The 14,862-nt window shown below is 35.4% G+C and overlaps 2 protein-coding genes across 2 annotated transcripts in view; both read left to right on the top strand.

The window, feature by feature from the left end:
* The window catches only part of LOC134839045 (dipeptidyl peptidase 3-like), a 239,635-nt gene that overhangs the window by 16,102 nt on the left and 208,671 nt on the right, over positions 1-14,862 (top strand). The gene's annotated exons all lie outside the window — the stretch shown is intronic.
* Positions 1,743-4,229, top strand: LOC134840296 (sushi domain-containing protein 2-like). Its single transcript, XM_063856048.1, has 3 exons — positions 1,743-2,724; positions 3,077-3,282; positions 3,795-4,229. The coding sequence occupies exons 1-3, from the start codon at positions 1,785-1,787 to the stop codon at positions 4,212-4,214; spliced, it is 1,566 nt and encodes a 521-aa protein (XP_063712118.1). The 5' UTR covers positions 1,743-1,784; the 3' UTR covers positions 4,215-4,229.

Here is a 14,862-nt window from a genome sequence, read left to right as displayed (position 1 = left end):
AATACTCTCGTTCAGATCCTTGCTAATTCTTAAAACAAATCAAGCATCAGGTTTTCCCGTAAAATTTTCATGATTATGCTCACCCCACGTTTCAATACACTTTTCTCGGCATTTGTAAAAACGATACTTTGAGCCATTTCAGTTCGCAGTGGTTTTGTTGTTACACTTAAGATAAAACTCGTGGCCTCATAACACTAATATTTGTTTTGTTTGTCATTGGAATATAGTTTAAAATGGACTGGAGCTTCAAATTTTATAGATTGGTAAAACAATGGTTCAGGTGCAAAGGAGTTTAGTTTTCAACAATTTTCAAAAAAATTTTGTTGACTTCGATTAGCACCATGTAGGCTATCTCGCGTAAATGAGAGATTGTTTGTTTAGATATTCGAAATGCAATTTTTGAGATGCTGGAGGCATCAAGTGAATTAAGAATGGCTTCTCTGGCCTCAATTAGTTCTTTTGATTCGAAAACTTGTATGATCGAAAAATATACTTATTTGAACAAAAAGGCGAAACAAAGCTTCGGAAAACTTGCGATGCAAAACTTATAGTATTAAAAAAATGTTATCAAAAATTCAGATGACAAAATTGTTGCAATTTTCTTTAAAATTTGTTTTATCATCAAAAATGCCTGCCTCCCACATACTTTTTAAGCTGCATGCTATGCATTCAAGTATTCCGAAGACACGTGATTGAAATATTGGTAAACTGCATTGATGAAAGAACCAAACTTCATCAACTCTGATTTTTTTAAAATTAGTAAGTAAACGACATATAAATACCAATAAACAAAATTAAATTTTTCAGAGGCCCAGAAAATTAGATTACAAACACAACAAATGTGATTTGAAAAAACTTAAAACTAAAAAACTTGAAATAACTTGAAAAAACTTGAAAAAACTTTTAAAAAGATTGAAAAAACTCAAATTGACATAGCAAAACGAAGAACTGGAGTAGCATTTTAAACTTAAGTTATCAAAAATTTCAATTATTTTATTTCTGATTTGCAGGTAATTTAGGCTTGCTTGGTTGTCGTCTTCTTTTAAATGAAACAGTTACTTTTAAAACAAAATGGGCTAAAAAGCAATGGAAACATATTTCTAATTGTTGTAGAAAAACTCAACAGAAAAATGTACAAAAAAGTTGCGAAAACACACAAACACAATTATGTACACCAAAAAATAAATGATTAAAACAGCTGATTAAACAAATGAAAGAAAAAAAATTGAAATTAACAATTAAAAAATTATTTTCTAAATTGAAAGCAAAAAATGAAAAAATTTAAAAGATCGAATGTTTTTTTTTTCATTTTTAAGGGCAAAAAAGTTATCGATATTATAAAGGGGTTAAATTGTTTTGGGGTTATCTTGTTACGATATTGTAAAGTAGGGGGGTGTAAACATAAAGGGTTAAATTACGTGGAATTAAAGAGTGGGACACCGAATGTGATACAATCTGAACTGATCGAAGAAAATTGACCAAAGTTGCAGAACTCAAAGTTGTGAAAGTCGAAGTTACGGTATTATCGAGATCATATTCTACTCTTTTACATAAACTCAATGAAAGTCAGATAGGTTTTGACCGACATCTTTGAAAAACAACAGCGCTTGACGGTTTCGAGCGCGACATAATCGGACACTTCAAAATGCGTTTGTGATGATCATATGAACTAAAAACGTACTCAAATGGCTTAGTTTTCATAGCATGGGTAAAAATTTTGAAGCACATCTCTTATTAGAACCGGAAGTGATGCTTGGTGGGCGCATGAGGAAATTCGAAACGGAATGAACGGCTGGCAATACGATTTGTGCTGCGGAAATTCCGATTTAGAAATGAGTGAAAAACTTGATTCGATTGGCTTTTGCAAAAACGACACGTGTGAGTTCAAAGGCACCCGACATAAAAAGCCTGGATTCTGCATACGATCACCTCGACTAGATTGTACAGCTACAACTAGAGTTGAACTAAATGGAATTATGGAAAGACGCGAGGAATCGATTATGGTTTCAAATCAGTGTTGTTACAATGGAACAACCGACGAATTAATAGAGAGTTCAAATTCTGCGGGTTGTATGCAACGAGAAGTTGATTCAATTGACAATATGTTTCGGCATTATACAAGCGACCTGAAACCATTTTACGAGTGTTGTGGTCAATCGCCTCAATTCAAATGCGATAACATATTCAAAAAACACCGCCCGACTATCATCGGCGAGTACTGGCCTCGTAACATCCTCATAAACAGAGGAGACCCCCACTTGCAGACAGTGGACGGAGTCAGCTACCCCTTCATGGGACTGGGGGTCTACAGGATGCTCATCACTGATGATTCACCTTCAATCGGGGGTCAAACTGAACTACAGGCGAGCATGCGGAGGGTCGGCAACGGGACTGTGTTCAGCGGGATAGCAGTCAAACACGGAAACACTCTCCTAGAAGTGTACATTGACAAAAGTGCAGCTTTTAAATTAGTGATTAACAACTTCGAGAAGACACTGGGAGAAAGTGTCAGGGAATATATCCTGGCCAATGTTGCAGTGGAAGAGAGAGATGATTTGAAAAGCGTTCGATTTCAGTTTCTGGGGAATATGTTGATTGTGGAAGTGTATGTGATTCAGAACTTCCTCAACCTGAAGATCTCAGTTCCGCCCTCGTTCAAGTTTCAGATGAGGGGACTCCTGGGATATTACGACGGAGATCCAGACAACGATTTCCAAAATTCTGGTTGGTTCCATTTGAAGTTCCTTAAAGGTTGAAACACTCAAATACTCAACTGTTAAAATACTGTTAAAATACTCAAACGAAAGTCATCATCAGTAGCGTGCGCAGGAGTATTTTTGCAGAGAGGGCAAAAACTTTTCGGGCTTTCTCTTATTGGCCAGCCTTTTTGAGTTTTTTGGTCCTTAACGAATTCTGACCCCTTTTTGGATGGCTCCAAAGACGCTCGTAGAAAATATTTAGGGCTCGTTTGGCAAAAATGGTTGTCCTAAAATAGCGCCACAAACAAAGCACGGCAGTCCTCAATTTGAAGTCTTTTTCTACTTTCAGCCAATCTACGTTTTTGTTTATTTTTCAGAAGGCGTGATTGTGACCAACACTACAGACTACGCGTATCTTCACGAAGCTTTCGGAACCAGCTGGGTTGTGCATCCAGATGAGTGGCTCTTTAAACAGAGAGGTATTCTCTCTTCCATCGAGAATGACATTGCCGAGGGGTTTCCATTTGAGCCGATTTATGAGCCACTTTTTACGAATGAGCAGCTGCAACTCGAAGCTAATGAGGCGAGTTAGATTTCAAAAAAAAAGATTGGTGAAACTATAAAAATTAATAAAAAAACAACTGAACTAGCTACTAGGTTGTGGTTAAGTTCCTCCTTGATAATAAGTTTAAAACTGCATAACAAAAAATTGGATTTTTGATCGAAGATGAAGGTTTATTTAAAATTAAAAGTATTTTTCATCAGAACTTATATGAGACTAACTCATGATATTATATCTTGTTGTACAACTTTCGAGCTTTACAACTCGGTAGGCAAAAAACTTTAAAGAAGGCTAAAAAGTTTTCTTTAGTTTCGATTTTTTTATGTTATAAGAATGACTGCGCATCTCATACCCAGCGATTTTTCTAAAAGTTTTCTGGGATCTTGTCAGCTATAATATAAAAGGGGGTTCGAAACAAGGTACAAAATTCAAATATGCTTAGCCGTTGAATTCGTATTTTATAGGAGTTGGAATTCGTTACAAGGTACCATAGGGGGGATAATTAAGGAGATCCGTTTTCTGTATCTTGCTAGGTCTGCAAGGGGGACTCAGCTTGTCTGCTCGACGTAGCACTGACAGGAAACATCTCCATTTCGGAAGCATTTGTCCAGTTCGAATCGCAAATCAATGCTGCCCGCTTTTGGAACGAAGTCTTCAGACTAACCGAGATGAACTTCTTTATCGGAACATCGCCGCCGGCGGACGAATCCGATGACCTGACCAAACGATGGATCTTAGCTGTGTCTCTGAGTGTCATGACGCTGTTTCTACTGCTTCTTCTGGTCATGGTTTTCAAGAAATGTCTCGATAATGGATGGTTAATTTTTACAAGAGGAGTCAGGGTCGACGTTGTGGTTGACCAGAATCAAGAGGGTGAGGATCATTTTCCTCATCAAGAAATACGAGACCTCTTTTGGATTGACGTTACAGATGAAATTCCATATCTTAGATGAAATAAAAGAACAACTATCAAAGCTAAAAAATATATATAAATATATCTGGATCATACTACATTTCTCATTTAAAAAGCCACAACCTGATTTGATTGCAGAAAACAATGCAAGTCTTTGTTGGAAGAAACTGAGCCGATGTCTCTCAATAAATTTCGGGAATTATTTTACTGTATTAGAAATTGTATGGAATCGCTCACAATTCCAAAAAAATTCAAGTTACACAAAATTAACTTGAGAAAATTGTGACATGACATCTGTTCACCTTAAAAGATTTTATAGCTTAAAATGATTATAGTACCTTAGTATTCAATAATTCAATTCATTTTTATTTAGTTTTTTTAAGTTTTATATAAAATGGCGAAGTAAGGCAGAGTATGGGGGTGGACTTCTCACATGGCTGGATTTTGAATCACGTTTTACAGGGGGGGGGGGTGAAAGTATGGACACTAAGGGGCACATACGTCCTCCCTTGTGAATTTGAAAATTCTTCCGAAGCAAGCTGATTCAGAGTCTGAGTGTTGGTTTTGATTGCTCGGAACTGTACAAATACTTTTCTGACCTCTCGGCGAAAAAGTATCTTGTTTTGTTTTTTTTGTCGGGTTTTGGAAGGTGCAAATTTTGTTATTTTTCGAACTTTGCATTTACAAATCTTCAATCTTAATCAATTGTCTTATATTTCACAGGCGAAGAGTGTGTTGCGCCTTTTCAAATGTTTTTAGCAATAATTTTAAAAGATTTTTGGAAACAGTTGATTCGTGCATATGGTATCAAAAATTATTTTTAACTTAAGTTTCCTGGTAAGTGTGTTTCATTTAGTTATCCTCTGTTTTTGTTAACATTCATCTAACTTTTTTGATTTATGTTTGATTTGAATAGTTTCTAGCTTTCATTTTTGTGGTAACGAATTTGTTGTTGCCCTAAGAAGATTGCTTATATTTTACGTTGGGACCATGTGTAGGCCTTCTCGTGGCGATCATGTATTTGATCAGCAAATATGTTGATCTAACTAAGTGCACTTTAAAAAAACATATATAATGGATGATTTTGCAATCTGCATATGTATAACGCTCATGCAAGCAAAAAATCCGACAACAATTCCATTACTTAAACTTTGCGCGACCCATGTGGCGACTTTGCGCGACCCATGTTGTGAGTTCGCGCGACTCATGTTGCGACTTTGCGCGACCCAAATTAGCTATATTGCGACTCTGTGCGACCCATGTTGCGACTTTGTGTGACTCTTGATTCGACCGTGTTCGACTCATGGTTCGGCCCTGTTCGACTTTCGACCCTGTTCGACTCATGAATTGACCCGGTTTGACCCTGATTCGACCCTGTTTGACCCAAGAGTTGACCCTGTTCGACTCATGATTCGACCCTATTCGACCCAAGATTCGACCCTGTTCGACTCATGATTCGACTCTGTTCGACCCTGTTCGACTCATGACTCGACCCTGTTCGACACAAGATTCGATCCTGTTCGACTCATGATTAGACCCTATTCGACCCAAGATTCGACCATGTTCGACCCTGCTCGACTCATGATTCGACCCTGTTCGACTCATGATTCGACCATGTTCGACTCATGATTGGACACTATTCGACTCTATCGACCCTGTTTGACTCATGATTCGACACTGTTCGACTCATGATTTGACTTTTCTCGACTATAGTGTTCGTTCGACCGTCTTAATTTGCGACGAAAATCTGACTCCGTTCGACCGTGTTGGTCGAATCATGAGTCAAACACCTCAGCCTGGGAGGCAGAGTTTTTATTGAGAAATTTTTGGGGGAAGAGGGAAACTGATAGAACCTTTGTACAAAAATCACATTTGTTCAGAATAATTTGAGCCCTAAGTACAGCTTACTATCTATCCCAAACAGATTTGGGGATGCAGAGCAAAACTCAATTTTGAAAATGTTCTGGTAACATAGGTAATTATGTACAGTATATGTACAATTACTTAAAAGAATAAAAGAAGTAAAATGAAGTGTGAATGAAAACGTTTGTTCTAAAACTAACACCAACCAACAGTGATCGACCAATGTTTCACTGGTATCTAACCAATACCGATGGTCATTATGACATTATCAAAAAAAACAAATCACAGCAGTTCCCATCGGAAAAATTTTAAAACTATAATTTACTAAAAATAGTTCTACATACAGCAAGCAATGACGAAATCTAAAACTGAAATTTTGGAAAGTACAAATGTACAATGGGTGAATTGTCAGAATTTATACAGATGAAAACAATTTTAAAAAATGTATTTACAAGTTGTACATTTAACATGTACAAAAACTTATACACAATATTAAAGATAATCTAAAATTAGTTCTGTGAAAACGCAATAATACATAAAAATTGATAAAATTATGGGAGTTTTAATTTGAAATTTGAATCAAATTCATCTGGACGGTTTACAGGTTTAGAATCGATTGCTGAGGATATTTCGCTGGTATCGTCGGTATCATTAATTGTGGCATCCGCTGTAATTTGAGGTGTGAGATTAACTCCGGTGGATGAACTTGCAAGTATGGTCTGAATCGGGTTCTGGCTGGCTCGTCCCGTTCGGGTAGACTTTTGCGAAGACCAGTATACATTGGTTTCGGCAACCAATGTGTGTTCCGACGGAAAACCCACAAGCCGCATAAGAAAATCTGAAGATGAGTTGTAAGTGAAGCTGGCCCTCGGAGAAGTAAGTGGTTTTTCCTCTAATGTAATTACTTCAGCAACCGTGTCTTCTTTTTGGAGTACTTTATTGATGTATCTTTGTTCGCCGAAGAATTTGGGGGGTGGGGCACTTTGATAAACCACCGGGGAGGGTTCTTCAGGGGTACTGACTTAAAGTATCGGGATATCTTCTGAGACAACTCTGGTCACAGTTTCGGGAGCGTTCAAATCTATAGGATGCCATGCGGGTCCAGATGGGTGGGAGGGCGATGGGAGTGTACAATCATCACCTGTAACGCTTAACTCATGGTTAGGTCCTGAGCCGACTGCCTGACTAAAAGGCAAACTATTATTCGATAGGTCGTCGAAATAGTCCTCGATTGCTCCATCCCATGAGTTTAGGTTGAAAGATGAAGAAGAACCTGAGGTTGAGGTGTTTCGCGGGAACTCACGCATCATTACCAGATCAGTCGTCGGCCCGTGAGTTCGAGTAGGTGTGTCCACCCTTGAACTACCCTGCCTGAGTTGCGTCTGATCTATTCTGATGTTCTTCTTTGATGGTGACAGTTTCCTTTTCCCTGCTAAACTCGAAGGCAGTGTTAGTTTATGCCCAATGAGTGGAAGGTTCACAAAATTTTTTTTGAGCCCGAGAAGCAGTTTTTTTTGAATGCTAAATTGGATTTACGCAGGATTTAACCAATGTCGAGCGTAATTGTGTGTTCTGAAGAGTCAATGACGTTATCCTTTGCCAGGTTAAAATAGTCTTTCCCCTTTTTTTGTTAGCCGCCCTTCTATATTTTTCCCCTCCGGACGCTAGTTTCTTCGTGGGTCTGCTGACTTTATCCAATCTATGTAGTTCCGTCAGGGAAGTTGTTGGGTGTGATAGCGCTAAGCGTAGGTTGTCCTCTGAGTCTGTTTGTATCGCCATGTCGGCATCCAATTAGCCGTCTTCTGCCCCGTCGTGCAATTCCCAATTTCTTGCCCGTTGGTCTGATAAGATAGATTTTCCTTTATCTAAACGGTTATCAAAGGAAATCAGATTTTTCCATCTTGTGTTAGCAGTTCCAGTAAAATGTTTCTCGAATGGGGTACAACCGTTTGAAGGTTGTTTCGTAATTCTGAGGTTACAAATGATTTTTTTGATCAAAGAGTTCAAGGAAGGTTTTGGTAACTCGAATAACATGGCTAATAAATTAGATTTTAAAGAATTTACAAGTCTTTCTACAAGCCCATTAGATCTATGGTCTCCAACTGAACACTAAATGGTTTGAATGTTGAATTTTTCATAGAAGGATTTAAACTCGCTAGATAAAAAACAAGAACCATGGTCGACTGTTATCTTTCCTGGAAATCCGTGAAGATGACAGCTACTGTTTAAAAGGGCCTTGACGGAATTTGAGGTGCTGTTGTTGACTACTTTCGACGACGAAAACTTTGCGATACGATCGATGCACAGTAGGATGTACTTTTTTGATCTCTAAAAAGCGTCCAACGGTCCTGCGAAGTCCAAAATTATTTCCTTGTTCGCGAACGGCAACGTAGGAAGCTTTTTCATGTGATCCGTTCCGAATAAAGTTTTGAGATTCTTACCGGCTTTCAGGCACTAGTTACATGACTTACCGTGATGATATATCTCTCGGAAGATATGGGGCCACTAAATAATTTCAGTAAAAAACTTCATTCAAAGTGGCCTGGATGCGTTTCGTGTAACATGGAGCTGAATGTTACCCGAATGGCTGCTGCTACGACTAGCTTTTTATCCATGAACAGAGGGTCGTCTTTCACATGGAGGTCTTTTTAATAGTTCTTCGTATGGCATCCGTGAATACGTTTCTGGTGGTGTTGATTAGGTGTCATACTATTTTGTCATCTTTCGTCATAATCTATAGCAGTTTCTTTGAGCATCGATCTTCCGGGAATATAAGGAATTGAGTAAAATCAGATCCAATTTGTATGTCTTCAGAAAGCTCATATAATCTGTAGAGAGATCGCCGTCCTTGAGTTTCAATGCTATATTATGCACTTCCAGTATATTAACTAATGAGCCGGCAATATTATCACCCCTATCTGTCCCGGGGAACTTCTTTTTCTAGGACTTAAATGATCATATTGCATATTAAGATATAAAAAGACCTTGTCCGAAAACGTAGTGCTTTTATAGTTGAACTTAAAATTGTCTAAAGGTAAGCACTTTGAAGAACAATTTCCTGCTCTGATATGAGAGTTATTTCAAATTTTGATTGACTGAGCAATACAAGAGATGATAGCGGCAATAATTTTAAAATTGAAAGCTGCTAATGAACTATTTAAAAACCACGATCACTCAGATTGCTTGAAATTTCAATTCCCAACGGAATATTTTATCTAATAGAGACCATTTTAACTGTGTAAATATATACTCTGTAGATTTGAGCTGCTTCAAAAACATAGATCGTCGATCACTGTAAAAACAAAAACAATCATTAATCATTATATCCCGATAATAATGTTTTTGAAGCAGCTCAAATCAAGCTGAAAACATTATACGCCAACATCCAAACCATGCATCCTTCAACCGTGCACGAGGTATGCTATTACTGTCTGGAACAAATCTGGGTACGTTTCGACAGAAATCTAAAATGAACTCATCAAAGCTAAAATTACAATTTATACTTTTCAAGCGAAACCCCAGGGACAGAGTCATCAGTAATGTAACCTTTTAAAAAGTGTTGATATTAAATTATCATAATTTACTTTGCTCTCCGCCGGAATCCTTACGTATCAAAAACTTAAAGGGATTCTAATGAAACGAAGCTTGCGGTTGAAGATGTCCCTTAATTGAATGAGTTCAATTTTTCAACACTTTCGATGAATCTGTTTTCTTGAGCATCAAAACTACTCTTTGAAACTTGGTAAGTAAAAGTGTAAAAAATGAGAAAAAGACTTTTTTAAACTTGGCTGTACTTGATCAAATTTGAGTGTGTTTCGACTGTGTCAATGTGTTTTGAGTTTTACCGTTTTGTGTTTGGTGTTTTGTTTTTACCGTGCTCGAGAGAACTTTTTTCAACGTGCTCGAGTTTCTACTCTAACCAGTTTCCAGTCTCGGTTGACACAAATTTTTTAGTCGAGCACTGACAAAGTGCTTGCTTTGAAGGTCGGAAAATGTTTGGATGTTTCACAAGCAGACAATAAAAAGCCGATTTGGCTATTTTGAAACAGCCAGCAGACAGTTGTAAAATCACCAATGAACTCAAAATGAACAAAAAAGAATAGTTTTCGTAGAATGTTCGACTTCGGTTTTTAAAAAAACCAATATACTTAAATCAAAATTTTATCAAAATTTTTAGTTAAAATAAACAAGTTTTTGAGAAAACTACATAAACAGGTTTTTCATCGTTAAAAAAGATCGAGACATCAAAAAACTAAAATATATATTCAAAGCAAAAATAGTTTACGTTTCTTTGCGTTTCCTTGCCCCATTTGCTTTTTGTTATTGGAGAACGCATTTGCCTCATCTTTACCATAAAAAATTAAATTAAATTTAATATGAAGAACATTGGCAATTTTATTTTTTTTTGAAGAAAAAACCAAGAAAAACCATCTGATAACATCAAACACGTTCACCTCGTTCCTTGCGGCTGGAACTGAATCAGTGAAATATCATACATTTTCGAGAAATGATCGAGTAGATGATGGATAATCTGACTCAAAAATGTTCAAATACAAAGAAAAACTCATTTAAACTTATTATCATTTGAAGTCGAAAAATTGTTTCAACTTTCACATCAAAATGAAACCTCAGTACCTGTATGTAAAATTGAAATTTTTCGTTTTGGGATGGTGAAAAAAGTTTTCAAAACACTAAACATTTTTGACGAAACCATTCATTGAGATGCTGAATGGTCACCTAATTAATATTTTGAAAATAATATGATTATGAAATCATTATAAAAAATTTTTACTAAATCACCTAGTTTGTTTTTTTTTGTTTTTCTAATCATTCCAAATGATTTTATGGAAGTAATTTTTTTTCAACACCATAACGTGTGAGTCTTTAGGCTTAAAAAACAAACTGTGAACATAATTATATTGATTACACAAAATTAAGTGTAAATAAATAAAACAAATAAATAAAAACAAAAAAAAAAAACAAATAATTTCGGTTGATATACAAAAATCGGATTAAGATTACTACTTACTTCCAATTTGCAAAATTTGCGAAAAATTCAAGCAAAAACAAAAGAGCTTTGATGATTTTCAAGCAAACATTTTTTTGGAATTGTTGAAAAAATTTTCAAATAAATAATTTAACCGGTTATTCTTGAAAGATTCAAACTAAGCTTCATGAAATAAGCTAGCATTCATTTCAATTGAAAAAAGATAATTTTGAGCGCAGTTTTTCGATGTGTCAGTCTAAGCAGCCACTGAAAGGAAACTCAATCATAAATTGCACCCTTTATTCCACTGAAAATCAAAGTAATAATTTCCAAAAAATTTTCCCCAAGTTTTAAAAATAGATTCAAGACCCCAACTAATAAAAATTCAAAATGATACACCACTCGAAATTGTGTGATAGATTTTTCAGGTAATTTTATTTTCGAGAAACGAACAGGCGATTACAATGTGCTTTTCCACAAGGCGGCAGAAGCTTAATGTCGATACTTCCACAATCCGGTAGAGTTAGTAAAAATGCCAAGCATAGACGGAAAATTGGTCGTCTCAGCCGATACAAATTTCTAGGGCATTTGAACCACGGATGAAAAACATATGAAGTAGTTTTCTGAGTTCAGTTAAATCGTCATTGATGAACTGAGACGTTAATATTTTGATTATAGCACACTTTTTTGAATCAAAACCCGTTTGGAAAGATGGTAAATGGTAAGAAGAGTATGCAAAATTTTGAACTTAGTTTTAAGCATTAAAATAGGAATTCACACGTAAATGGAGTTTTTTGAGCTCGCAATTATCTGATTTTCTAAAAACAAATCCTTGTGGAAAAAATATGTTTCTTTTGTAATTTTTTGATTGAAATTTGGTCAAAAAAATTTTTTGTTCCGACCATTTGAAAAATGGTGGGGAAGGGGTGGGGAATGTCATATTCAGATGTCTTGGTTTTTTTTCGTTTTCCACGCAATACCCACTAGAACAAATAATCAGTGGAGAGAGTTGAGTGATATATCAAATTAACCGTGACTCAAGCGACGTTTGAAGTTTTTTTAAAACAAAGTCCCATTGTCGAGGGAAACCGGTTTGAATTTATTGGCTTCTCGTTTTATTTTCAGCAAATAAAGCGAGCGTGCAGGCTTACAGAAGCTTATTTTAATGGCTTAAAAGCTTATAATTGCTCAATTTAAAACGTAAACAATTAGTTTTACTTAAGTAACGTTAGTTTTTGTGTGTGTTTTTATAGCCTTTTGGAAAACTGGTGAAACATTTTTAGAAAAACGAACAAGATAAAAACTTTTCAACCTTTTTTCCAATTTTTTTTTGCAACGATTCTACTATCATTGTCAAAAAGAATTAATCTTTAGATTTTCCTTCAGTTCTTGTTATCACACCACGCCAAAAATAACAAAACTATTTTAGAAAAAATATGGGTGTTTTTGTAAGACTATGGTCAATACATTCTGTGCTACTTGCACAGTAACCGGCTATTCTTGTTTCTATTATAAAATTAGCTCATACAAATATTGCGCTCGATACAAAATTCCAAAATCCAATGCTTCGTATACATTTTTTCTTTCATGCTAGTCAACTTTAAAAAGTCATGCGTATACGGAAAATATAATGCTCAAAATGCTTCTGATTTTGTGCTGTAAGTCATTAAGGAAAAAAAAGTAATAAAAAACTTTTCAGCGAAAATATCCGGTTGCTGTGCTAGCAGCACAGAAAGTTCCTACCATTAAACTAAAAAAGCTACTTTTTTCAAATTGTGTTTTTTAAGCATTCTCAAAGACAATTGCATTTTGTAAGCTGGAGTATTTTGCGAACTAAAATGAAAAAAAGTTTTGGCTTATTTTGCATTGTAAGCTTTTAAAAAACCTACTCGCTGGCTTTACTTGCTCAAAACTAGACTAAAGCTCAAAAATATTGATCTGGTTTTTCTTTACACTGGGAGATTTATTTGAAACTTTTTAATGTCGTTTGAATCACGACAAAAAGGGCTTTAATATGATATTTTATTTATGAAAAAACTCGTTCCAATAATTATTGGTGGTCACTGACTTTGCTTGAAACACCAAAAAAAACTAAACACACCCCAATACAAAGTTCCTACCATTTTCAATGGTCCGAGCAAAAACAAATTTCTATTATAGAAATATCTCATACAATTATTGCGCCCCTTACAAGATCCAATGTCCAAAGTTAACGAAGTAGTCTAAACTTTTTTTATCTTCTATCCGAGTTCTTGGTTTTATAATTTGTTGAAATTTGTTAAAATGTTTGCCAAAATTATTTAAAATTGGTCAAGGATTGAATAAATAAATTTTATTTATTTGGCAGGGTCAATACGTACCCCTGTTTTCTCAGACGGTCGAAATTTTTTAGTTCGGGTTGAGTTCAGTCGCGCGCATTTTTATTTCAAACGCAGTGGATAGCCTGTTTAATATTGATGTGCGATCTGGGTAGAACAAGAACAAACTTGTTTCTCATTCGACTGAGAAAATCAAAAGATATCTAAATTAAGTCATTTAGGTGAAAGCATTGGGATCTCCTTAACAGTCCCCCCCCCCCTAGTGTATCTACTATAAAATCTCCACCCCTGTAAATAAAAACAGTAAATTAGCACTAGAGCGTTGTTTGTAAATTCGAATTTTGCTGCATTCTGATTGACCAAACCTCGCTGCAAGTAATCTACTTGAAAGGGGGAGAAATTGTTAAATAGATCCAAGCATTGTCCAAATTTGTCCGATACCGACCAAACATTCTCAATAACGTTAGTTCCAAACAAAATAAAAATTGAACGTTACGGTTTTCCGAAGTTAACATACTTCGTCCTACGACATATTTGTCCGACCACAAAACTGACAGGTTTTGATATACAACCCGATTGCATCTCAATTTGAAATTAGTTGCTGGTTTTTTAAATCAATTAGTTCGGAACCCGTACTCAAAAAAAAATAAAAATTAATAGATTATAAAGGATTTTTATTGTCATCTTCATAAATTTCAAGAAGAATCGATTATAATTGATTCAACGTGAATCATAATGTTACTATCTTTCGAAACAAAAAAAAACATTATAATTGATTAAATTTCTCAAATTTTTTTGAATTATAATCCATTTTAGTCGATTACAATCCATTTTAATTGATTATAGTCTATTGTTTTTTAACAAACGTCATCGCTTCATTTTGTTTCAAATTGATGTGTTCTATGTAATTTTAGTTGGTATCATTTTTTTTCCATTTTTTTTTTCAACTCGATTTCTTAAAATAATTTTTCGAAAATAAAACATTCAAATAAGGCAACTTCAAAAAAATGCTTCATAATGCAGAAACACGATAAAAAACTTTTTGTCATTAGTAATAACAAGGTTGAGTCAACGTCTCTCCAGGGTAGCATCTATTTAGCCGATGGCATTTAGGCCGAAAATAATCATACTAAGTGAGGCCGAAAGTAATCATAATAATAAATAAATTCTTTCTTCCCTACAAAAAAATCCGAAACACGTTTTTTGGAAGCACTATGGCAAAGGGTTTCTCAAAAAAACCTAGATCGGCAACTGAATTTTGTTTGTTCGATATACTTGAAACTGGTTTTTTTGGTGACTTATATGAGCACTAGCCCTGAGTTGTCGAGTCAAACAAGGAGAGGTTGGACATCATACGATTCTTCAATTGGACATACCCACCTGTCACCTGAAGATGCATTTTACCTACACCCACCTGTCACCTAAAGTGCATGAATAAAGGGAACTGATCATCAAAAGGAAACTGTAATTTTGTTATAACAGCCTAAACTTAAATTAAATTTGGTATTTACTGTATTTTC

Source organism: Symsagittifera roscoffensis, chromosome 2, assembly GCF_963678635.1.
Source record: "Symsagittifera roscoffensis chromosome 2, txSymRosc1.1, whole genome shotgun sequence".
Taxonomy (NCBI): domain Eukaryota; kingdom Metazoa; phylum Xenacoelomorpha; order Acoela; family Convolutidae; genus Symsagittifera; species Symsagittifera roscoffensis.
Note: the sequence above shows the minus strand (reverse complement) of the source record. Positions and strands in the feature narration are given on the sequence as shown.